The 24,738-nt window shown below is 34.4% G+C and overlaps 2 protein-coding genes across 3 annotated transcripts; one reads left to right on the top strand and one right to left on the bottom strand.

Moving 5' to 3' along the window:
* The first annotated feature begins 7,835 nt into the window (after positions 1-7,835).
* On the top strand, positions 7,836-19,319 carry LOC104231218 (nibrin homolog). 2 transcript variants are annotated; one of them, XM_009784172.2, is made up of 14 exons: positions 7,836-8,116; positions 9,221-9,274; positions 10,820-11,084; positions 11,191-11,276; positions 11,916-12,046; positions 13,326-13,372; positions 13,472-13,580; positions 13,888-13,956; positions 15,091-15,259; positions 16,190-16,671; positions 17,173-17,234; positions 17,322-17,424; positions 17,508-17,566; positions 18,876-19,319. In XM_009784172.2, exons 1-13 carry the CDS (start codon positions 8,080-8,082, stop codon positions 17,559-17,561), a joined length of 1,668 nt encoding a protein of 555 aa, XP_009782474.1. In that variant the 5' UTR covers positions 7,836-8,079; the 3' UTR covers positions 17,562-17,566; positions 18,876-19,319. The 2 variants fall into 2 exon arrangements, with proteins under 2 accessions (XP_009782474.1, XP_009782476.1); XM_009784174.2 differs by lacking the exon at positions 9,221-9,274.
* On the bottom strand, positions 19,046-24,008 carry LOC104231217 (cysteine-rich receptor-like protein kinase 44). Its single transcript, XM_009784170.2, has 4 exons — positions 23,210-24,008; positions 20,969-20,995; positions 20,844-20,873; positions 19,046-20,199 (listed from the first exon to the last, which is right to left on the bottom strand). The coding sequence occupies exons 1-4, from the start codon at positions 23,913-23,915 to the stop codon at positions 19,046-19,048; spliced, it is 1,917 nt and encodes a 638-aa protein (XP_009782472.1). The 5' UTR covers positions 23,916-24,008.
* Between the last annotated feature and the right edge of the window lie 730 nt (positions 24,009-24,738).

Genomic DNA, 24,738 nt, shown 5'->3' with positions numbered 1-24,738 from the left:
CGCATAATTTAAAAATTGCCCCAAATTACTTAAAATTCAACTTATTTTTTTTAATATACTTTATTCATTATACTACCGTGGTCATATGATACCTTACATGGTACTAAGTCGTAATTATCGGGTATTATCGCTCGACCCATATTTTATCCCAAATTTGCCACTTTCAACGAAACTCGTTTTCTTTAATTTGTGTACCCCTTTATCCTTCGTAACACTTATTTATCGCTTGTTATAAATAGCGTAAATATGTTAGCGTCAAGATGATCGCGTCCCCGAGTCTACGTCAATTAACTGAAGACGAAACTTTTGATGTACGAAAATGCGAGATGTAACAGGTCAAGGAGCATTGCAACATGCATGGACTCTTCAGTTTCATCTTCGGATGAATACTTGCCCCCATTCTCAGTATCCTCTACTTCTATTAAATAATAAGGCTCAAAGCCAGAAAACCTTTGATCTCCACTTGTAGGCATACTCAATTCCATATCACGTGCACGAGTTGCTAGTTCTTCAAATGTCTTGGGCTTTATGCCTTGTAAGATATAGCGAAGACTCCAATGCATGCCTTGAATGCACATTTCGATGCCAAAAGTTTCGCTAAGGCGATCTTTGTAGTTAAGGCTTAAGCTTCTCCAGCGGTTGATGAAGTCAATAACTGGATCATCCTTTCCTTGATGAGTGTTTGTAAGTTCGATCATGCTTACGATGCGTTTTGTGCTATAGAAACAATTGAGAAACTCTTGCTACAACTGCTCCCAACTATTGATAGAATCAGGTTCGATATCTGTGTACAAATCGAATGCATTACCTTTGAGAGAATGATTCACCGTACATTCCAGCATTATTGCAAGTTTCAACAAAGTGCGCTACGTGTTGCTTTGGATTTCCCTTGCCTTCGAATTATTGCAACTTAGGAGGTTGATAATCAACATGCATTTTCAAGTTATCAATTCTTTGCGTGTACGGCTTTGAATATGTGACAGATAATTTGGACGACAACTCAGGCTTATCTTTGATAGCCTCCATGATGAAGTCATTTAATTTCTCAATAAGAATGAGACCTTCGACGGAAACTTGGATCTCCTTGGCTGTCATTGCTTGCTTTTCTGAAGAGTCTCCTTTTTGTTGTGACCTTTGAAAATTTAACAGTGTTTGTATGGATTCTCCTTCTACCATGCCATCCAATTTTTTTGTTAAGTTTAAAAGTTTAGCGTCTTGATCATGCATGCGCTTTGATAAGCTTTCAACTGCTTTCGTCAGATTTGTAAGTTGTTCTTCTATGGTAGAAGCTTCAATAACCATTGCTTACATGATCGACGTAGAGGATAAAGAATAATATAGGTCATTATTGGGATAGAGCTCAGCGATCGCACTAATGGAGGCTATAGTATATCCAACGCTCAAGTCATCATCATCGGTTTGCATGAAGGGGTTTTTGGACTTAGATAAACTAAGTTGGGCAAGAACCTTTCCAATCACTTCGGCGATGTCGTTCCCTTTTTAGGTCGTGCTTACAGAAGATCTCACTCCTTTTGAGGATGAAGATCTCAAAACATGGGTCGATACGGACGACACTTGGAGTGCTTGTTGTCACAAAGAACTTGCTTTTCTCCATGTAACTGGCTCAAAGCTTTCAAAGGTAACATCGAGTATACTTTTGATATTAGCATAGAACTTGGAATTAACAACCTTAATGGAAGTTGATTTGAACTAGACTTTATGTGAAGCCATTTCGATGTTCTTGAACTTTGGTGATTGAAAAGTAGAGATGAGAGATAGATATTGTCCCACTGGGCGTCCCAGAATTTATAGACAATAAATTTGCATCGAGAAAATAATATCAAGATCGAAAAATATTGCAACAATCGTAGTATTTTATTTCAATATTTGAGTGTACAATCTCTATGAATCATCTGAATCTTCTTTCCAATAGTAAATAAATTCAAGGGCCTTTGAGCTTGATCTTGAATATGTAGTTGTTGCCACAAACGATGATCTTGAATTCAACTAATACGAATTTTGATTTGTACTCGTACTCCTTGAATCTTGATTTGTTCTTTGTTCTTGAGCTTGAACTTGATTTCTTAAACTTGAATTTGATTGCTTGAAACTTGAAAGTTGTATAGAAATTTGCGGTGTTTGATCCATGAACTCTCTCTTGCTTCTTATTATAACTTCTGGTCCCTTTTTTGAGTTATGAAGACCCCTATTTATAGTTGTGGGATGAAAGAGTTGTGATAAGAATAAACTATTTCCAACCAATCGGATTGAAGAGTGACAAGGACGCATTTGATTGGCCAGAACATGTCACTTGCACATGTGGCGCGGTTTCATTAGCCTTTTAATCTGATTTGGCATGCCTTATCATTTTGACATGTTGCATGATCCCATTGGATCTTTTGATTGACTTGGCATTCCACGTCATTTAACACGTGACACTAAATTGGGCCTCTAGGAAGATGACATCTTGGGCTTAATGAAGTGGGCTCATCTGTCACTACCCAAACTGTTGGGCCGCGACGGGCACCGGTACCTTACTCAGCCGAATACCAACATAACGTATCTTTTCGTATCATGATATCAAAAGTAAATGAGACAGAAAGAGTGTCATATGATGACTAGAATGAAACATGTAATACCAACTTATACATGAGACTTGCGGGTCTGTAAGACTAAAAGATCACTCGTATACTAAATATAGGCCGACAAGACCATACAATCTTTTACGTACATGACACATGTCGACAAGCCTCTAAGAATACATAATTTTCATAAAGGCCGAGACAGAGTCCCGCCATACCAAACAATACCCGTCTAAATCATACTAACCAAACAAGAAACTCCGAAGCAAATGGAGCGCACCAACATCTTCCTCTGAGCTGATAGCCTACTTGGAGGACTCTCGACCTATCTATCGGGACCTGCGGGCATGAAACGCAACGTCTCCAAGCAAAAGGGACGTTAGTATGAATGATGTACCGAGTATATAAGGCACATAAATAAGTGCATAACAGACGTGGAAGAAATATAGAGTAAATGACTCAACCTGTAAGTCTGGATAACTCTATAAATCATGAAATAATTATAGTGTCATGCATATGCGTATGAATGTCATGTCGTGCATAGGTACATGTTTCATAACATCATCAGGCCTCTAAGGGCATCCCATCATATCATCTCAGCCACTGTAGGCAAAATCATCGTATACCAGCTGATCAGATGGTGGTGCGTATATAACACCGTAACTTTTTCCCATATCCCATATAAATATAATATACATATATACATATATATAATGCCATCTGGTCACGTGTCAATGTACATGTATAAATGCATGAAATGCATAAGAAATACGTTAATAAGATTTTCTCGGAATGCCATAAAAATTCATATGCCTTTCGGATAAACTTTATCAAATACGTATTTTTCTGAGACCCATGAACAGAAGATATAATAATAATCCACAAGGGGAATCAAGAATATAGACACCCCTAGTATTTTTATGAATAGAGTCATTTGTGAAATTTGTGTATTTTGCTAGTTTCATTTGTATTTTTTTGGATCATGCCAAAAAGAAAGAAGGGATGACCTTAACATACCTGAGCCGATTCTCTGGACAACCCTTCTAATATATTACAATTGCGACAAAACTCGTGATGGCAAGATCGAAGTAGGGAAAAATCTGTATGATACTCTTGAGAAAGATTATACCGAACTTCATTAGAGTCACGTTGCTAAGATGCTTAAGAAATCTTTTGGCATGAACTCTTGAATTCTTGCGTGAGATATCCATTGCCTAACCATTTGATGTAAGGTCTCTTTTTGAATTAGATATGTTTTGGGTGTTTAAAATGGTGTGACTAAGACTAAGCCATATATTACTAGAATGTGCCACATTTCCAATTATGGATAAGAGTTATCACTTGACAAGATTTTTGCTGCCACATTCTCATAAATAACACATGGGTTTGTCCCCCCCCCCCTAACAATTCCAAAAATTATCCACAAAATTTCATTTACAAGTTAATCTCCCACTTAAAAGTCCATAATTACCCAATTATCCACATAATCAAGAATTATCTCAAATTACTTAAAATACTACTCACTTTTAACACCTCATATACATCTTACTATCATGGTCATATAGTACCTTGTATGACACTAGTTCATAAATACTGAATATTTTAGTTCGGGCCGTATTTTATCCAAAATGACAAACTTCGACGAAATTCATTTTTTCTATTTGCTTACCTTCTCTCCTTCACGAATTTACTCATCATGTGTTTGAAATAGCATAATGCTTATAATCTCAAGAAAATCTCATCCCCGAGTCTACGTCAATTAACTGAAGACGAAACTTTAATATACGAAAATGCGGGATGTAACATCATCACTTTAGCCTAATTAAATGGGCTAGCCCAATGGATTAAGACTTATTTATTTAATCCATATATATTGGACTAATATAATTAATTCAATTATATTAGTCCATAGTATTTATTTGGACCAATATATCTTGAATTTAAAATATAATCCAAATTATTTTATGGATTTAATTTTAATAAAATTTATATGCCTATACCGTATAATAAAGAAATATTTTTTATTAATTTGTTTTTAATAAATAAATATTTTTTATTAATTTGTTTGGTAATTAAAGAATAAGGAAATAGACAAAGAAATAAAAATTTGATAAGAGTTGAGAGTTGAGCTCTGGCCCTTGTTTTAGCCTATCGTGCGGCCCATGTCAATCCAAATAATATTGGAATTTTTACTTCCCACAGCAAAGGTTGATACCTTAGTTATTTTAAATAAATACTATTTTTAAAAATTATACTCTATAGCTACCTTTTGATTTTTATAGCCAAATATATATTTATGGTCACCTCCTACCCTTAAGCCATAAAATACGTTGCCCTCTCTCTCATAAAATACGCTGCTCTCTCTTTCTCAACCCTCTCTCTCTCAACGCCAGTTTTTTCCATGAATACAAACTCATGGATTCTCTCTCATCAGTTCCTCCATTGATCGTTCTTTTGAGTAGTCAACATGAATTTTTTTGCATTCACTTTCTTCTAAGGATTTTGGAGAATCAATAATAAAGATGGCAAAATTGGAGTCCTTACTGGAAAAGCAGGCGAAAGCAGAAAATATTGTGCCATCAGAAACTAAGAGAAACAAATCTAAACAAACATTATGAGCTCTAGTGTTTCACCGTTTGTCTCTATTCAAATGGGATATACAATTGACCCAAAAGCAACTTCAATTTAGATTCTACTGCTGCCGTCGCCGCCAAGCCCCCATATATTTCTTAGGGCTTTGCAACATGAGATATCCAAGCGCATGTGAGGATATTATGGTAACAGGAACAATGACATTTCGAGTCAGAATCGCAACCCTCTTGACGAGACGATATTAGGGTTGTTCTTGAACAAAGACGACGGAGTTTGGGACTGAGCAACTTGAGGATTCTGTTAATATATTTCAATGTATTTTAATGTATCTCGTTGTATTTCCATGTATTTCATTGTATTCATTGTCTTTTTTTCATTGTATTTCAATGCATCTCGATGTATTCCATGTATTCCATTGTATTCACGGTCTCGCTGTATTCCATGAATGTATTCATATAATATAATTTATGTATTCAGATGTATATATGTATTCAAATTGCTCTGTTTTTGTTGTATTTATCGGCTGGGAAAAATATTCAGCATATTTTCTTTGAAGATTGCTATATTGGGATGTTTTTCGGTTGAGAATCTTTTTTATAACTGGAATACAAAATTTGTATGTTATAATTGAGTTTGTTGAGTTATATTAGGAGTCTATTATGTTAATTGATTCACTTTCCGTTTAAAAACAGTTGTAATCCCCTGTTTCACTCCGTAAATACAGTCGAATACAAAAATCTGTCTAGCTGTAATTCCATGTTTCACGCCTAGAAATGTTACTGTATTCATGAATACAGTAGTTTAAATACACCGTACACTTTAAAAAACCTGAAAACATAGCTATATGAAGTAATATAGTAAATGATAGCTACCTCTAGCTAATAACCACTAAAATATAGTGATTTTTGAAAATTTCTCAATAATATTTGGGCGGACATTTACTCGTTCATTTATTAACTAGTCCATTTTGATTACACCCCCAGGTTTTGTTTTGATTTTTGTCACTCTCTCTTTTCGTTCCAAAAAATTGATATTTTTTTTTATATTCAATACATATTAATTTTTATATTCACATTTTGACGCTTATACTACTTTTCATAATTTTCATGTGATATAAAATAAAATTATTTGGTAAAAAGTGATTTCATTATTTTATTTATATATTTAGTTTCTATATAAGTGTCTTTTTTTTCCTCCTAAATTACGTGTATAATTAATCTATCTAACCAAATCATGTCGGAAGAATTTTAAAATTCACTTGAAATATATAAAGAGACTAAAGAGACCGTTTGGCCAAGCTGTCAAAATTAATTATTTTGAAAAGTGATTTTGTTCCAAAGTGCTTTTTGAAAAAGTACTTTTGTAAAATACCAGCTTGTATTTGGCAAATTCATTTGAGCAGTGCTGCAAGCATATTTGTTTGGCCAATATGTTTAAAAAGTACTTTTAAGTATCAAGCTACGAAAAGGACAACAAATGCTTAGTTTGCAATTAGTTTTATTTAAAAAAGAGAAATAATTTAGTTTTTTGTTATAAATAAATTCAATTAAAATATAAATTAGAGATTCTAATCAATATAGTTACTCCAAAGTAAAATATAAAATATAGTTATTCCAAAGCAATAACAATGAGTATCTAGTGCTATTTATTGTTTGTATGATAATTGAAATATATCAAAATACATCATTTAATATAAATTAAAAATCTGCTCTTGTGAGAATATTCCAAAGGAGAATATAAGAAAAAGAATAAAAATATCATTGAAATAAAAAGTAGAAGAAAGTTATGGTAGAAGAAAAGGAAAAGGAAAAGGAAAAGAAAAAGGTTATATTAATAAAGATAATTTAAAAATATAAATTTATTGTAAGGTTATTTTTGTCTTAAATAAATTAGAGCTAGAATTTGTAGCTTATATTCAAAAGCAAAAAAACATCTTCTAGTTGCTGCTCAAAAGTACTTTTTTCATTTTGGCCAAACACCTCAATTTTTTCAAGAGCCTCCCAAAATTTTGACCAAACATGCTCTAAAGTAATTATGCAAAGTTGAACTCTAAAGTTATCAAAGTAGTAAAAAAAAAAAAATTAATTACCGAAAGAGTGTATAAGAGGGTGTTTGGCTAAGCTTATAATTATACAAAATTTGAACTCTAATATTATCAAAGTTGTAAAAAAAAAAATTAATTATTGGAAGAGTGTATAGAGGGTGTTTGGTTAAGCTTATAAGCTGGTCAAACTGGCTTATAAGCACTTTTTGGCTTATCTACGCGTTTGGTAAAATTAAAAGTGCTTATAATTTAAGTGCTTATAAACCAAAAATAAGCCAAAAGTCATAAGTTGGTCTTCCCCAACTTATCGAATTTCAGCTTATAAGCACTTTAGGTTTGACCAAAATATTTACTATTCTATCCCTAAAATACTTTTTTTTTTAAAAATAAAACTCTTCGTATACCCAGTTCTTCAACTGCTTATTATTAATTTCAACACTTTTATCCAAATACGTAACTGCTTATTTTTTAAATCAATTTCAACACTTAAAAGTATTTTTCAGCACCTAATACTTATGGATTGCTCTAAATCAGCTAAGCCAAACGGGCTCTAAAACTGGAAGTTGAAGAACTATTGCGCTGGCATTCTTCATATTAATACATGACCTTTTTCTTTTACCACCAAAGGCACTAAACTTTCTTGAAATATTCTTTAATATTTCTCCGATTTTCCTTTTTCTCTACGCAGACAATCTCCCGGTGCCGAAGACTAGCAATTCTCGACGGCTTTCGACAACTTTCTTGGTATCAAAATACAACTTCCGATTCCTTGTTTTTCTGATCAGCGTTGAACCATTGAAGCACCACCCATTTTGCTGTTACTAGAACGTCGTCTTTGGTGTACAAGGAAAAATCAAGACTATGGTTTGGGGCCTTTTTCCTGTTGACCCAATTCCAGGTTCTGCTCAAGCTTTCTCTCTACTTTTAGATTCTTTCCTTTAAAATGATTGCATTGAATGTTAAAATCATCTGCTTTTCCCATAGCGGTGCACTTTACCTAGTAACCGAGAAAGCAATGACACTAAGGAATTTGTAGGAGTAATATTGTATTATTCTTTTTTTTTTTTAATTAAGACTGAGACCCTAAATTAGTACAGGTTTAGCTAAGAATACAGTAACATATTGGAAGCAAAGCATCCAAGGATGTGGCTTAGTGGTTAATTTAAGCGTGAGGAAAACCATGGGGTCTAAAAGATGTTATAGGTGATTTCTTCCCATCTGCCTAAGTCTTGGTGTACTGAGTTACCGAGTACTTGTGCTGGTGGGAGGTAGCAATTACTCACAGGAATAATCGAGATGCATGCAAGCTGGCTCGGACACTACCATCATTATAAGAAAAGGAAAAAAAGAAAGAAAGTGATACTAAAATTAAGTCTTAGTTGCTGTTATTATGCTTACATTAGGTTCGGCGTTTGACAAGAGTCTCTTTTTTCTATCTAGAAAGACTTGTTTTTTTAGTGTAGGATGATTTATAGAAATACTAGCTTTAGAGAACCTCCATGTTTTCCTTAAAAGGAAAATTGTACCAAGGGTTTGGCAATAGTGGTCAATAAATTGAGATGAAAATGAGTGATCGGTTCCAAATCTCACTAGTGGTAAAAAGGTTAGATGATTTATTTCTAACTGTCTAAGGTTAGATGATTGGTGGAAGGTAGCGGGTACCTAGTAGAATTGTTATGCACAAGTTGCCTTGGACACCATCATTGTAAAAAATGAGAAAGATAGTATTGGAATGAATGTGATCAAATAGAGCAGGATGGATATAGAGATCGATATAGTCAAATGATCAATTGTTTTAATCATAGTCGCAATGCAACATTTCCTGCATGAGCTAGTTTACTAATGTTGAAAGTTGAAACAAGTTGTTCATGGCTTTTGTTGATCAAATTTTGTTAATGACATTTGTTGGTTTCAGTTTAGCCTAGAATCCTTACTGATTTATCATCTTATTAGTTATTGTATGGTCGATGAACGAATACATTGCTCGTTGTTTATGTGACAGGTGAAGATAAGTACTATATCTTCAATAAAGGAACATATAAAGTGGGTCGAAAAGGTAATCGTTCTCAATTATGTACTCATAAGTTTTTTCTAATGGGCTTATCAGTGATATATGAAGTATTTACTCCCTTACAAGGTGATACTTTCTACTCTTAGCTTGGTTACTCTGTGCTGTCCTCACTGCTTCCTTTTCTTATTAATCTTGTTGATGATATGAGTTAGGTGTCATACGTTGTGATGTGACATGCTTTGACTTATTGTTTTTCTGATGGTTCAGTCTACTTACCATGTATAAAAGCAGATTAATGGAGATATTAGATGCTCAGGATGACTAAGTACTATTTATCCTAATATTTTAGTAAATATAATGATATGTAGAACAATAAGAAAATAAGTAATATACGTAGTCTATAGAAGAGTGAATTCAAAGAGGACTGCATATTTGCATGGAATTAATTCTCCGAATGCTTTGCTACTGATGGTCGAAATGAAGCTACTTTTTCCTTTCTGGATTCAAGAGCTCCCAAATTAAGTATTGTTCTTTTTTCTGGATTGATGTCAATAGTGAGGTTTGGAAGGGGAATATCAAGTCCGAACTTGGTTGAGTGAATGAGTTGTGGGTCCTTATCTGATCTCGGGCAATCCTCCCTTTATGAACTAGTTTTTTAGGGTTGAGTTAGGCACAAGGTCCATTTCTTCGCATGGTATCAGAGCTAGATCCATCGGTCCCGTTTGTTGTGTTTCTCAGTGTTGGCCCATGCTATGTTATCCGCTCTCCAGTTGTCCAGTCCTGGGTGTGTGAGGTAGTGTCAAGTCCCACATTGGTTGAAGGAATTTGTTGTGATCTCCTTATATGGTCTTGCGCAATCCTCCCTTCATGAGCTAACTTTTGGGTTTGAGTTAGGCCGAAGGTCCATTTCTTCACGGGGACCATTGGACTTGATTATGTAACTATTTTCTTTTGGTAACTTCTTGTTTCCAGCTGACACGGTGTTTCTAGTAGGAGAGAAAAGTACCGGAACACTAATAAATGGATAATTCCAATGTCATAAATAGACAGGGATATTTACCTATCGAAATTTAATTGGGAATACGACTTTGTGGTGGTGGATTTTCTCCGAGTCTAAACATTGAGCAAGAATCAAGAAGCACCAGATGACATACTCAAGATACGTAAGCTGTCTTAGTGATATGAAATATAGAATATCAATGGAGAATTTAGAAATTCAATTTAGAAATCAACAAAAGAAATGGGAAACTGTTAGGAGTCCCTGCTGATACACATAAGGAACGGAGACAAGTGCTGAGCAAAAGGTGATGGAAGGATAAAATTTTGTGAGAGATGATAATCTTGTCTGGCAATTTCAAAATTCTTGTCTGGCAATTTCTTGACCTGTAATATTTTGAGCATCATAATCTCGGTATGTCATCCATGGTATTGTACCATTGTTTGTAGAGTATTTACATCTATTTTGCTGGATTTAGAGGCACTGTTTCATCTAACCTTCTCTCACTTGAAAGTGCATATTTTTCAAATATTACCCTTACGTGTTATGTTTGAAAAGTAACCTGTATTACCTTTAAATGTATTGTTTCACAGGATGTGATGTCATTGTCAACAAGGATAAAGGAGTTTCAAGGATCCATGCAGAAATTATAATAGATGAAATGAGTTCTTTGGATCAGTCATTGAAGAAACCCTCAGATATTTCATCTAAAGTACGTATAAGAGACTGCTCAAAGTATGGAACATTCCTCAACAAGAATCTGGGCTTGAAGGAGAAAGTTCATGAGTTTCCAAATAGAGAAACAATGCTTAAGGATGGGGATCTAGTTTCATTTGGAACTGGTAATGCAACTTACAGGTGATTGAAGTTGCATGTTGTAACTCTTACCTCCTATAATACCTCTTATTAGTGGAGCATTAACCCCACTGAAAAACATATTAATGTGATGATGTATGTCGAACAGATTCTCTTATGTGCCCTTCATATTTTTCATTTGCTCCACAAAGCATTCGAAGACAAAACAACTTACTACAAAGGTGTCATCAATAGGTAAGGTCATTATGTCTGCTATGCATAAATATTTGCTCAGGTGGTTTATGCACTTTTGTGTTTCAGGCTGCTTATGATATTTCCAGTGTGATCTGTTGAATTCTTGATGCGTCTTTGATCGATTATTTCCTCTGCTATTGTTAAACCATTGTTCCTATGCGGTGGAGGCATATTAGACTTTGGTGCAGAAATTGTGAATCATATTAGACTTTGGGGCACAAATTGTGGTCAAATGACGGAAGAGCAACAAATTATTTTTATTCCTATTTCCTATTGCTGCTGTGGTGAAGAGGACCAAGAACTGCAAGAGTGCCAAAATATGATCTAGATAATCCTAGAGACCAGATTTGCTACTCGTTATAGTTACATTCTAAAGAATAAATTCCTATATATTAAAAAAATAAATAAATACCTATATAATTTGTGCTTACTAAAGCAGAAAGTATCTTGAATACTTTCATCCATTTTATAATGCTGTTATCATATGTTTAGTAGTCTAAAGTTACAAAAGCACAAGGGACATGAGATAGAGAGAATACCTACATTATATTATAATCTCAAAACTCGCAGTACATCTCATTCCACTATATGGATATATACACACAGAGGATGTCATATTCAGGATGTATCTCCTTGCAGGTGCCAGTATAACGAAAAAGTGGAGTTTGGACTGCTCACATGTGCTTGTAGATGACTCCTTTCCACTGAGTGAAGATCTGGTTGATGCTATTGCCGCTAGAAAACCCTTGGTTCAATATAGTTGGGTTGAGGTATTCTTGATATAATCACCTAAAATTTTTGCAAGTACAATCTGCGAGCAAACATGTCTAGTTTTTCTTGTTTTCATTAATCTCAACATGGATTCTTCACTATTGCTTTTCTTTTTCAAAACTGCTGAGAAATAGTTTTCTTGAGCCGAGGGTCTTCCGGACTCGGCCTCTCTACCTTCACAAGGTAGGTAGGATTAAGGTCTGCATACACACTATCCTCCCCAGACCCCACACCGTGGGAATACACTGGGTTTGTTGTTGTTGTTGAAACATGTCTAGTTTGCATATGTAGTTGCTGATATCTACACACACAAAATTGTAGTATACAGTTGTGATACTGTCCATTTGTAGGCCGTGTAGCAATCCTTACACACAGATTTACTAATGTGAGGAATATGATTTAACTTTATCATGATAACCTGTACTTTTCTTACCTAATAATTATGATTTATATCAGATCTTTCTCCTTTCCCGTTACTCTGAAGACTTCGGATAGTTATTCAATGTTCCAGTGGTACCCAATGTAAATACTGGGGTGTTATTATACAGGGACTCCATCATTTGAGTGATATAATAGCATCACACATTTCTTTCTGTTATGTTCAATAATATCAGATAATCCTCTTTTCCCCTTACCTCATTGAAAATTCTAGTTTAGTTACTTGCCATACTATTTTGCTATTCGTTAGAAAGGAAGGAAACCGAGAAAAGACAAGTATGGTCAGAAATAATATCTTTATGCATAATGTGGGTTATATGGAAGAGAAGCCAAAGATTCTTTGAAGGAATTAAGAATCCCTACGTAGCTTGAAATACTTTTAGTTTACAGTTTCAGCTTTCTGATGCAGCTTAAAAAGCGTACATGATATAAATGTCTTCTTGGATTTTATGGCTCCCTACCTTTTGAAAAGGGATCTAAAACGACAAGAAGCACAAATGTGGTCTGAAATATTTTATTTTTATTTTTTTTATCTTTATTCATTATACGGGTTATGGATTATGCATTATATGGGTTATATGGAAGAGAAGCCAAAGATTCTTTGAAGGGGGAAACGGACATACATCTTTGTACTTTTTGTCATTTCACTTCCTTTTCCGAGTTATTGAAATGGATGCTCTTTACTCATTCAGAAAAGAACTAAAAGTCAACTTAGCCCTTAACTCTTCATTTCGTAGCATCAAGCCCAATGTCAAACGTCGAAGAAGTTTTTTTTCCTCTATGATAGAACTGAACTTTAGATCTGAGATCATTTTCTAATTGGTTTACTATGAATTTCAGCTAATTGCAGGAAAAAATATTTGCACCGATATTCCAAGCTGCACATCGTAAGTACTGCATTAAGATTAATTACAGTATGCCTTGCTGGTCTAAAATGCTATTCTCTTTTGTATGCTAACAATATTAGCTGTGCTTGTGTTACTCAGTCATGCACCAAACTTGATGCTGGAAGGAGTGTCAGTCAAAGTGGTAGATCCTCAGTCTCGAGAGTGTTGTTTGAAAGGATATACGTTTTTGCTGGAACCAGAAGCTAAGGTGATCGTGTCCTTCATTCTTCCAGTATTCCAGTTTCTGTCTTGTGGGTTCAGTTCAGAGTCGTCTATAGTTTTTGTAGATATTTGTTGTGCTATAGTTATGCATCATAAGAAGTTCAGTTGGAGGTCAGAAGTAATGCTGCAAGTTTTGATTTTCTTTGTCATCTGAAAATTTTATAACCTTTGCCTTTATTCAGCTTCTCTGCCACTTTGCTATTACATCAAGCAAGTCGTGCAAGATGAACTTGATTGAGAATTACTTAGATATTTGTGCTCGACTAAGATCATTTATTCCCTTTTCCTTGCAGTATAAATTTGAGGGCAGGTTGCAGTCCTTGTTGGAAGTTGGGGGTGCCAATGTTTCTTCTGCAAACATGGTCTGTCCTAATGTCCTATGTTATTGTCACCTGTTCCTCCTTCCCCTGATTCCTTGGTCTTCCTATCTGCATCTTCTAGATAACTCACCCCTTAAGATTAAAATAATTTGGTAACTCTGACCATGTTTGAGAAAAGGTAGATGGCACAGCCTCGTGAATGGTGTCTTTCTTAATGGATAAGGGGGGTCAAGTTCATAAATCGGAAATGCTTGTCGGGAGGGGGGAGAACGGCGAATATTTTGAAGATACAAAAGGCCTGAGCAAGCATTTTAAAAACCGTCACTCACTTAAGAGCATCCTTGTTGTCCTTTTCCCTTTTTGTTATAGGACTCGTGGCACTCTTTGTACTTGTACTAGAAAGTATACTTACTTTGAGTTCAGTGTATAAAGGTGTCTTCATCAATAAGCAAAGTGGTGGTAAAATTTTTGCTTGATTGGACTGGAGATCCTTTGTGGATAAAAGAAAAAGGTAATAGCAATTCACAAAGGTGCTTAAAGAGTAACACCTCAATAACAGAAACCCTGACAACAAGGTTTTGGATAGTTAACTGCGGCAGCCTCACTTCCTGTGTGGGCAGTTCCTTTGTTTTTTGCTTCATTAAGTCAAACCTAATGACTTACTAAAGCAAACATAGACCGAAATTTGTTTCAGTAATTAATTTTTGGAGAGGGAGAAACTCTCTTAACATGGAATGACACCAAGTTAAGAAGTGAAGGCATAAAAGAGAAGAGTTTTTGCTCTTTCTCAAAAAAAAAAAAAGAAGACAGAAGAGGTTTTGCTATAAGGAGAAGATGGTCTATAGTGGGAGGATTAGACACAGACGGATAAGATTTTTGATTCATACAACTCCAAATATACTGCATGAGTCATGGTTGAGTTGAATCATAAGAGTAACAATGTCGATCTTTACATTTCCATTTTCTTGAGTGATTCCAACTTTCAACTCCTCTTCCTTTTTCCTTTTTCCCTTTCTGTGGGGTGGGGTTTCCATGGGTGCTCGTCCTTTCGGCATTCAAGGTGCAAACTATTGAGACTATGCTAATGGTTTTGCATGCAAGGTACATACTATTGACCCACAGATGATTGTACGTATTAATGTGTGAACTTACTAGCACATTTCATTTAACTTTTAGGCCTTGGAGCAAAATGGAGATGACCGTGTGGTGTGTGTAGTTCCTGCAAGATCAAGCAGCTCTAAGTGTTTTCCTAACCATAGTTCTTTGCCTTGGGTGAGTGAGGTAGATCTGGTTTCTGCAGTTCTATCTGGATATCTGGATCCTTCTCTAATCACAACTCCACCAGGTGAGTATAGTTATGTTTAAGATTTAGTCTTTTCTTTGCATCCACCATGTCAATCAGCTTTCTATTTACAGAAATATCTATTCAGTATTCTCTCCATTCTTGCCTCTCTTTTTGACTCATGTTCTCGTCCCTCCTTCCCAACCCCTTTCCCCCCTAATTTTTGGTTTAAAACTTTGACCAGCAGATTCAGACAGCAAAGCATGATCTTATTGAATTTACAAATTACATGCTCAGGTGTTGATCACTAACTTGACAGAGGATCATCATTTTGAAGCTTGTTAAACATATTATGAACCATTGACTAGTTTGGCCTGTGGTATAACCTCATCATCATTTGAGGTGGTCAAGGATCATGTCCTTTTATCACTGTGCCTACTGTTGTGCAAAAGCAAATAAAAATTGCTGGTTAGACTAGCCAAGAGGTTTAAGTGTGGCTTTAAACTGGTTGATAAGGTCGACTAATCGTGCAATGAAACTTTTCATAAAATCGTGCGCCACCTTGTTTCAAACTGCTTGAGTAAATTTTTGACTAGGGGGGGATTCATTATTACTGCGGCGGACCAATCCCCTTTAGCTAGCTAGAAACTCGCCACTAATAAGCATTGTAATTGGACATTGATCTTGCAGCTGGTGATGACTTTAAGCCTGGACATAATAAACAGAAAACAACAGTTTTCCCTATCACAATAAGCTTTTTATAGATTTATTATTCGCAAAAACCCTGCTTTATATCACTTGCTAAGAATGGATTCAAGAAGTTTCTTACAAAAAGAAAATTGCCTGTAGAACAGAACTGTGAGATGTTTTTAACGCGTGAATAGCTTATTTTACTGTTCTGGCTTCAAGGAGTACCTGAGCAGAATCCATATTTATGAATATATGTTTTCTGCCAAATTTATCTCATGCAAACTAAATAATTGTCCTCTGCAGTGCTCATTACATCTTCATGCTCCACGGATGAGACAGTGGTTGCAGATTCAGATGCAGAAACAGAAAGTATGAAATCAGATCACATTGCTGCTGCTGTCTGTTCAGTAGAAGCTCTAGAGTATGACAGCAAGGCAACAACTTCTGCACACAAACTAGAATCTGTTGAAAATTATAACGAAGATAAGTGTTCTGTCCAAATAGTTATACCTGGGGATAAGGGATCCAAGAGGGACACATCTCCCAGTTCAACAAAACCTGTTAAACATGGTGATGCTACCACTCATGACCCTGAAAGTGGTTACATCAGGCGCTTTGGAGTCAAAACTGATAATACAGTGGCAAAAAAAGATAAAACTGATGAGCCGGAAAATGGGAAGTTGGACATCATATATAGCCAAGATTTAATTGTTCGAGATTCTATCATGTCGTCACCAGTCTCTTCAATAAATGGTGGAGTTACAAATTTTAAGCGCTTCCGTAAGGTTAGTATCTATTGCACTGTCTTATGTGAAATATATTCATATCGGAGTTTAGCTAGCAATTTCAGCTTGATCATGTCATATTAACTTTCTAAATCAGTGATGAATTTAATATTGGCTACGATGAAGATCTTTGGCAATTCACTTTTGCAAGAGTTGCAGTGATATCCAAACGAATTAGTTCCATGTGTCCATTTTGCTTGTCTAATATGCAGCTGTGTCCAGTGAAATCCTAGGTTTGATTTGATTGTAACTCCAGGAAGCATATCAGTTTGTAGACATAAGACGGCTTTCTGAGGGTCCTTATAAAAAAATTGCTTTCTGCAGTTCGCTGTAACTGTATTGCTTCTTTAAATTACAATAAGTTTTATCTATGAATTGCAATTCTAAATTGATGCATCTTCACTTTAGGTTTGGTTCCTCTACTTCTTTGGTCAATGGATATGATTATGGTGCTATACTTTAGATGTCAATATTTGCTGTTCTCATGACTTAATTTTGTAGACAAGTGCTCCATCTCCGAATAGCTTTGAAATCTTCATTCCGTTCGCCAAGTATCCATATCAGTAAGCAGCTAAGTCTATCTCTGGTTTGTTTATAGTCTTCATTTCATATCATATTCCTTCAATGTTGATCCGTGATCTTGATGGCAGAGAATCTGAGTATAAGAATGAAGATGTTGCTGAATCGATTAAAGAAGAGAAAAAGAGAAAACAAATGGAAGCTATTGCCGAGGACCTATTTAACAGTGAAAAGGTCTGTAATCATACTTGTATTATTGTAGCTAATATTGCAGCAACTTTATCTCTCAAGCCAGTGCTTCTATTATTGTATCATAGGGAAGACGACGTGGTACAGCTGGTTCCCTGCATGGGTTGTTTGCTCGTAAATAAATATGGTAAGTTTCTTCACAGAGCTGAAGAACTATAAATTCTTTTCCCTTGTCTGCAAAGCACATGCAGCTTTGTGCTTTAGAAGGTTCCATTCGTATGAATCAATTTGCTGACCTAGATCTCGTTGAAAGGTTTTATACATTTGTCCTTTTTTCAACGCATTTCTTAGACAAAGACTCTGTTTTTTCCTCTTTTTTGCGGCTGAAAGAAGCAATTCTTCAGCTCTCTTGTAAGCATTGAGCTTAGGGCTTCCATGACAATCACAAAAAGATGAGGAGAGAGAGAGGGTTTCCTTGTCTTAGGCCTCTTTGAGACTTAAAGTAGCCTCCGGGGCTTCCATTAACGAGAACTGAAAGTCTGACAGTAGAAGTGTTGATCCATTATATCCACCTAGGGGTGAGCATAGTTTGGGCAAACCCGAAATCCAAATTGAAATCCGAATTTTTTGGATTTTAAATTTGGATTTTCGGATTACGGATTGAATTTTGGATTTAATTTTTACAATTTTTGGATTTGGGGTTGGATATTGGAGTTGGTACTTCGGATTTTTGGATATCTGAAATCCGAATTTTTTATAATTTATATTTAGTCCATTATTATTGGATGATATGCCAATAATAATAAGTTCATTCCCCTACCCATTAGATATTATCTCATATATTCAATATTAGTTACCAAGTTAATGTCAGAATAGTTTCATTTGGACATGGTTTTACTATTGCTACTTCTTATCGGCTGTATTAATGTCTCTGTTGCATTTTCTTGATAATAATTTCATTACTTGAATGCTATATTTGGATGATTGCAGTGATAATGAGAAAACTTTCAGACAATTTAAGATAAGTACTTCATTTGGATATTCATTTTTGTAAAAAAAAAAAAAACCTCAACTTATAAGCCCAAACCGATTAATCCAAAACCGAGCTTAAAATATCCGATCCAATCCGAGTTTATTTGGATTGGATTTGGATTGTCATTTCTTCATTTTAAAAAATGAAAATCCAAACCGAAATTTTCATATCCAATCCGAATTGCCCAAACACCCATCCCTATATCTACCTATCCAAAGGCGACTCAATTCTTGGGGCTTGAAACCAGATCTGATTAAGGACGGAGGAGTACTTACTAGGTACCATCCACCGCAATCTTTGGGCAAGGCCTATCAGTTGGATGCCACTGAATACACCAAAGTCCAACAATAGCTAGCTTTCTCACAATTAATGTAGCATCCCGTTCTTCATCTATCCGAATATGTAATTCTCCCCGCTTCATATAAAGGTCATATACTTAATATAACTTTGTCATGTGCATCAGGTAATGGACTAGACAATGCACCAGCAAAAGGAGAAAGTGATGGAAATTTCTGCGTGGAAGTGGGGAGTCATTTACTGCAACAAGAATGTGATTGGCAACTACCCTGTCATAATTAGTACAACAAACTTCATTGAATGTCATTTTACAAGAAACATTACATTAACTATGAATCAATCATAATATGTGTCTAGTTCAACAGGTTTATCAGCAGCATTTTCTAACAAAGCCATTGAATCAGACGAAAATGTAATGGAACTTTCCATCTGATGAAACAATGGAGCAATTGGTTGAGATTGAAGAGGCTGAGGAGGTAGTTGTAACACTTCAACTTCACCTTCAAGCATTTCTATTACTTCACTCATTGTAGGGCGCTGTACCGGATTTGTTTGTATGCACCATAACGCAACTATAGTCATCTTTCTACTTATCTTCTTTTCATCTTCATTTGCTTCTTCATCCACCACAATTTCCTTCCCCCTTTTGAACTTATCATAAATCCAAGATGGAAAATATTGGCTAGAGTTTTCTTCATTTGCAACTACATTTCTCTTCAAGTCCAACATTTCCATTAGTAGCATTCCAAAGCTGTAAACATCAGCTTTATAAGATATTGCTCCAATGCTTCTGCTGATCAACTCTGGAGCTACATATCCAATCGTTCCACGAGCAGCTGTAAGAGTCACAATGCTATTATCCGTTGGATATTGTTTAGCAAGTCCAAAGTCAGAAATCTTTGGGATGAAATTCTCATCCAAAAGAATGTTGTGAGGCTTGATGTCAAAGTGCAAAATTCGTATGTCACAGCCTCGATGCAAATACTCAATTCCTCGAGCCACTCCAACAACAATTTCATACTTCCTCTGCCAACTTAACACAGGGCTTCCTTCTTGACTGGCGATGTACTTATCAAGTGATCCATTGGGCATGAAATCGTATACAAGAGCGCGCTCTGTTGTCTCAACACAATACCCCACGAGTCCAACTACATTCACATGATGAATCCTTCCAATGGTAGCTATTTCATTCATGAAATCTTGGCCGCCACCAGCTTTAGGCTTGCTCAACATTTTCACTGCTACATCCCTACCACTGCGAAGTTTTCCTTTATATACTTTGCCAAAACCTCCCTCACCTAATTTCTCTTTGAACCCTCTGGTCATTCTCTTTATGTGGGAGTAATTATATCTGATTGGCATGAAATTGTTTTGTGTCTGCAGAAAGCCTTCAATCATATCATACATGGACAAATGCCTCCTTTTGAATTTGAACATCAGAAATACAATTATGATGGGTAGGCCGATCACAAATCTTGCTCCCAAATACACTGCAGGGTTGTGAAGTCATACAAAATTTACTTCTACTTAAGCCAACAAAACATAGAGAGGATTAGTTGTTGGAAAATTCTGAATAATTATACTGACGCTTTAATATAATCTTGACTATTGAACTTCTTACAGTTTGCAGATAATAACAGCCATCTCTAAACTGTTTTGAAATTTGAAGATTTTGAAGAAAATTATTTTCATGAAGATTGCAATTAAAAGCTTTACTAAATTTAACAAAATTCGATATTGTTCTGATAATTTGTTTTGTTTTTGTCTAATTTAGTCTTTTTCCTGGCATATACATGCATAAATATGTCAGAGAGGCCATTTAAAGTAAGGTTATGTAAGAGCATTAATTTGAATCACAGATTATCAAAATTAATATATAGTATCTTTTTGTATGCAGGCTAATTTGAGCTTCTTACTTTTGTATCTTCAAACCATTACAGTTGGTTATGTACTTTCTTTTCTTGGCTACAAAATTAGGTTCATTATAGATAGTTATATGTTGCTGTAGGTCACTTTAACCTAATGGTGTAGATATGAGAATTATTCTGACAAATCAATTGATATATAAAAGATTAATGAAATGCTGATCTCTGTCCGGCCTGATAAATAGCTTGCTATAGGGACAAGAGCTTACTTGTGAAAAAAGCTACTAGCATCACGGCCCCTGGTTAGATTAATCCCCAAGAATTAGCAGATTTAAACTGAAAGTCCATGTAGAATAAATATATATAGAGAAAGATAAAAAGTTTGAGTCCTCACAGAGAATCCATTTCCGTTGAGTAACATCTGCAAAGACATGAAGAAATTAAAATTGTGGTGAATCCTTCTTTTTGATAATTCCTTAAATATCATATGGAGGATGAAGAGAATGTTGTTAATTAAGGAGAATATATTATTATTTAAACTAGTCTAAGTGTACGCGCGTTGCGCGTGTATCCTATCTCAATAAGTATAAAATAGTAAAAATTATATAAATATTTTATTATAAATTATTTGAGTAATGAAATAAAGATGAAAGAGGTACAGTGTCTTCAAAAATCCAAGCAAGAAAAAATATAAATTATCAGTTAAGCTTTCAATTTAAAGAAACACTTACAAATTAATTTATGAAAATAACTCCAATTTGTAAACCTAATAATAGATATTATCTAAAAAATATTGTCGAAACACTTACAAAATCAAATTTCAAGAATAGTTATGAATAAATATCAATCAAATTTTTAAAAAACACTTGTAAATTGAGTTTTACTAACCGTGAATAGGTTATATGAAAGAAAAATAGAGGGAAAAATTTGTTCTTATGTGGTTAAAAATTTAAAATATAATGACAAAAGGCCGAAGAATCATTTTTTGTGGCATTTTTCTTGTCAGAAATAACTTTGCCTATTTTTCATAGTCTTTTATTTTCTTGATATTGCATCCTTATTAGGGAACACTAAAATCTACCAAATTAAGCTTCAAAATTAGAAATAACTACATAAGAGTTATTTAAAAAAATAGATACTTCATTGAGGAATATAGGCGAGAATGCTCTCCCATCTAAATTTTTAAAAAATATTATATTTATATTACAAAGTCCAAATAAGAATTTTTTTTAGGTAAAATACTAAACTTTTAAAATCTTATATAGAAATTCTTACAAAGTAGTTAAAATAAGGAAAAAATTACTCCTGAATATTAGGAAAGCATTAAATGACTAATTTGTCTAGTATGAAACTTAGAGCCCGTTTGGCTTAGCTGATTTAGAGTAGCTAATAAGCATTAGGTGCTGAAAAGCACTTTTAAGTTCTGAAACTAATTTAAAAAATAAGCAGTTATGTGTTTGGATAAAAGTGCTGAAATTAATAATATGCACCTGAAGAACTGGGTATACGAAGAGTTTTGTTTTAAAAAGAAGTATTTTAGGGATATAATAGTAAATATTTTGGTCAAACTTAAAGTGCTTATAAGCTGAAATTTGATAAGTCGGGGGAGACCAACTTATGGCTTTTGACTTATTTTTGGCTTATAAGCACTTTTAATTTTACCAAACGCGTAGATAAGCCAAAAAGTGCTTATAAGCCAGTTTGACCAGCTTATAAGCTTAACCAAACACCCTCTTATTTTTAAAATGTAAAAAAGACTAACAATATTTTGCTAAGCGGCTTCATATTTTTAATATAGCGCATGGCCCTCGTATTAATAAGAACAAACTTTTAAAAATAATATACGTGAATGCAAAATTCAAATTAGCTTGTGAATAAATTCAACTACTAATACAAATACGTAAATTCAAAATTCAACTACTAATACAAATCTTTTTGCTCAATACCCGAACAACACAAAGTTTTGATAATAAAATATGAAATCGTTGTTTCTTTAATAGAAGTAGTCGCTTATATAATTCAAATAAGGTTTAATTGTATATAATTCAAATAGACAAAGAAAATATTATCAAAAAATAAATACTCCTAAATCAAAAAGAAGTTTAAAGTGTTTTGTTTTTTTCTAAACCTAAAAGGAGTACAACGTATGAATGAACTTGAAATTTGAATAACATGTCAAATTGAGTTGCGTGTGAATAATATGTCAAAATTTTATTAACTAAAAAAGGCCCTTCTAAACCTAAAAAGAGAAATTTGATACTCCAACGTATGAATGAACTTGAACATGAACAAAACTTTCATAGTGTAAATTCAATGTACTTGAAATTCTAGAACATAAAGGTATTAAAACATAAAAGTTATAAATATTCGGAAATAATTAAATGATTACTCCTAAATAATAGGGAATTAATTAAATGACTATTCCTAAATAGTAGGAAACTAATTAAATCTTTATTCCTAAATATAAGAAAATAATTAAATAATATTTCTAAATATTAGGAAAATAATGGAAAGACTATTTTGTCTAGTGTGAACATTATTTTAAAAGGGTAAAAAAGCGAACGACATTTCGCTAAGGGCCTTCGTGCTTTTAATATAGTATAGATGAATAAGTAAACAAACAAGTAGTCCTTACCAAGCCTTTCTCCCAGAGAATATTGAAGCTCAAACCCATAGATGATTGCTTGATGAAAATCAGAAAGAGAAATGTTGTTGTTATGTTTAATGTTAGGCCAAGAGGTTAGCGCTACAAGTTCCACTCTGCATCCATCACTGACTTGAGATGCATTCATTTCTCCAATCTTTAAGTAAGTGTGTGTGCTTAATTTGCAGCCAGTAATTTCCAGAAATGTAGAGGTGGTCGTGTTTATAGCAAATGGACAGTTGAACATGAAAATAGGCTCTGTTACTCCATCAGGATAATAATATGAGTGAAAGATATTAGTATTGTATTGGTCGAATGTAAGATGAAGAGGTATTAGAGAGCACATATCTTGTGTTTGTAAAGATGGATCTACAAGGTGAATTGTGTTGTTACCATAATTGATGGCTTGCACATACCACTTCTTGGATATAATGGTCTTGGATATAATGGTTTGGTTACTTTCACAAGCTAATTCATATAGTGGAAAACCGCAATATTGTGGATCGGTGTTTAAGCGAAAAGGGAAGCTTATGTTATGGATGTGGCCACAGGCAGAAGGGACACAATAGTGTTTGCTCTTCCTAGCATTGCATGTTTGCAGAAAGATGACGATGAATAATATTGCAAAAAGATGATTAAACATTTGTCTAGTGTGCTTCTTTTCTTTTCCTATTTCCAAGTCCAAGAGAGTAACCATTTTGAAGAGAGAATATTAGAACAGAAAGATGACAAGTCATTTAGTATTACATTTCTCTAATGTACCTATAAAGTTCCAATCAGTGTAGTGCTAATCAAGTGAGACATCTAAGGTAGATGAGACAGTATTCCGTATGGTTAAGGCTTTTTAAGGAGTATACAAAAATATTAAAAAGACATATAGTAATAATTATTGGTCCTTCATGAGAAAGTAGCAAGGAAGTTCCTAGAGGAAGAGGAAGTCATTGCCGTTTACCCATTTATTAGTGATGGAGATAGAAATGCCATGTTTCCGTGTTGGGGCCTTGAATTTTCTTTATCCCCATAATTGCCAATTAGCAAACAAGCTAGTCTTGGCTTGGGAGACTGACCTACTCCACATATATTCATTTGTGTGGAAAAGTCAAACTTGGGAGTAATTGGACAAGGTTGCCAATCACATACACTAACTAGCTTGAATGCATAACTAATAAGTAACCCGTTTGAAAAGCTTTCAAAATCAGCGTATTTTTTCGGAGAAACAATTTGTGTTTGACTAAGTAATTTGAAAAACATTTTTGAGCAACAATTAACGTTTGACAAAACTTTTGAAAAATATTTTTAAATGTATTTTTCTCAAAAGTGATTTCATGAAGAAATTACATTTTTCTGCTTTTAATCAAAAATATTTTTTTCATTCTAAAAGCTTGGCCAAACACTTATTTTGGAGGAAAAGCATTTTTGGCCAAAAAAAAAAAAATGACCAAAAGAAGTTTGGCCAAATAAGCTAAATCTCTAACACCGTTTTGAGTTCCATTTCTTTGAGAAATATCGGAAATGAACAC

The sequence above is a fragment of the Nicotiana sylvestris genome, chromosome 2, assembly GCF_000393655.2.
Source record: "Nicotiana sylvestris chromosome 2, ASM39365v2, whole genome shotgun sequence".
Lineage (NCBI taxonomy): Eukaryota > Viridiplantae > Streptophyta > Magnoliopsida > Solanales > Solanaceae > Nicotiana > Nicotiana sylvestris.
Note: the sequence above shows the minus strand (reverse complement) of the source record. Positions and strands in the feature narration are given on the sequence as shown.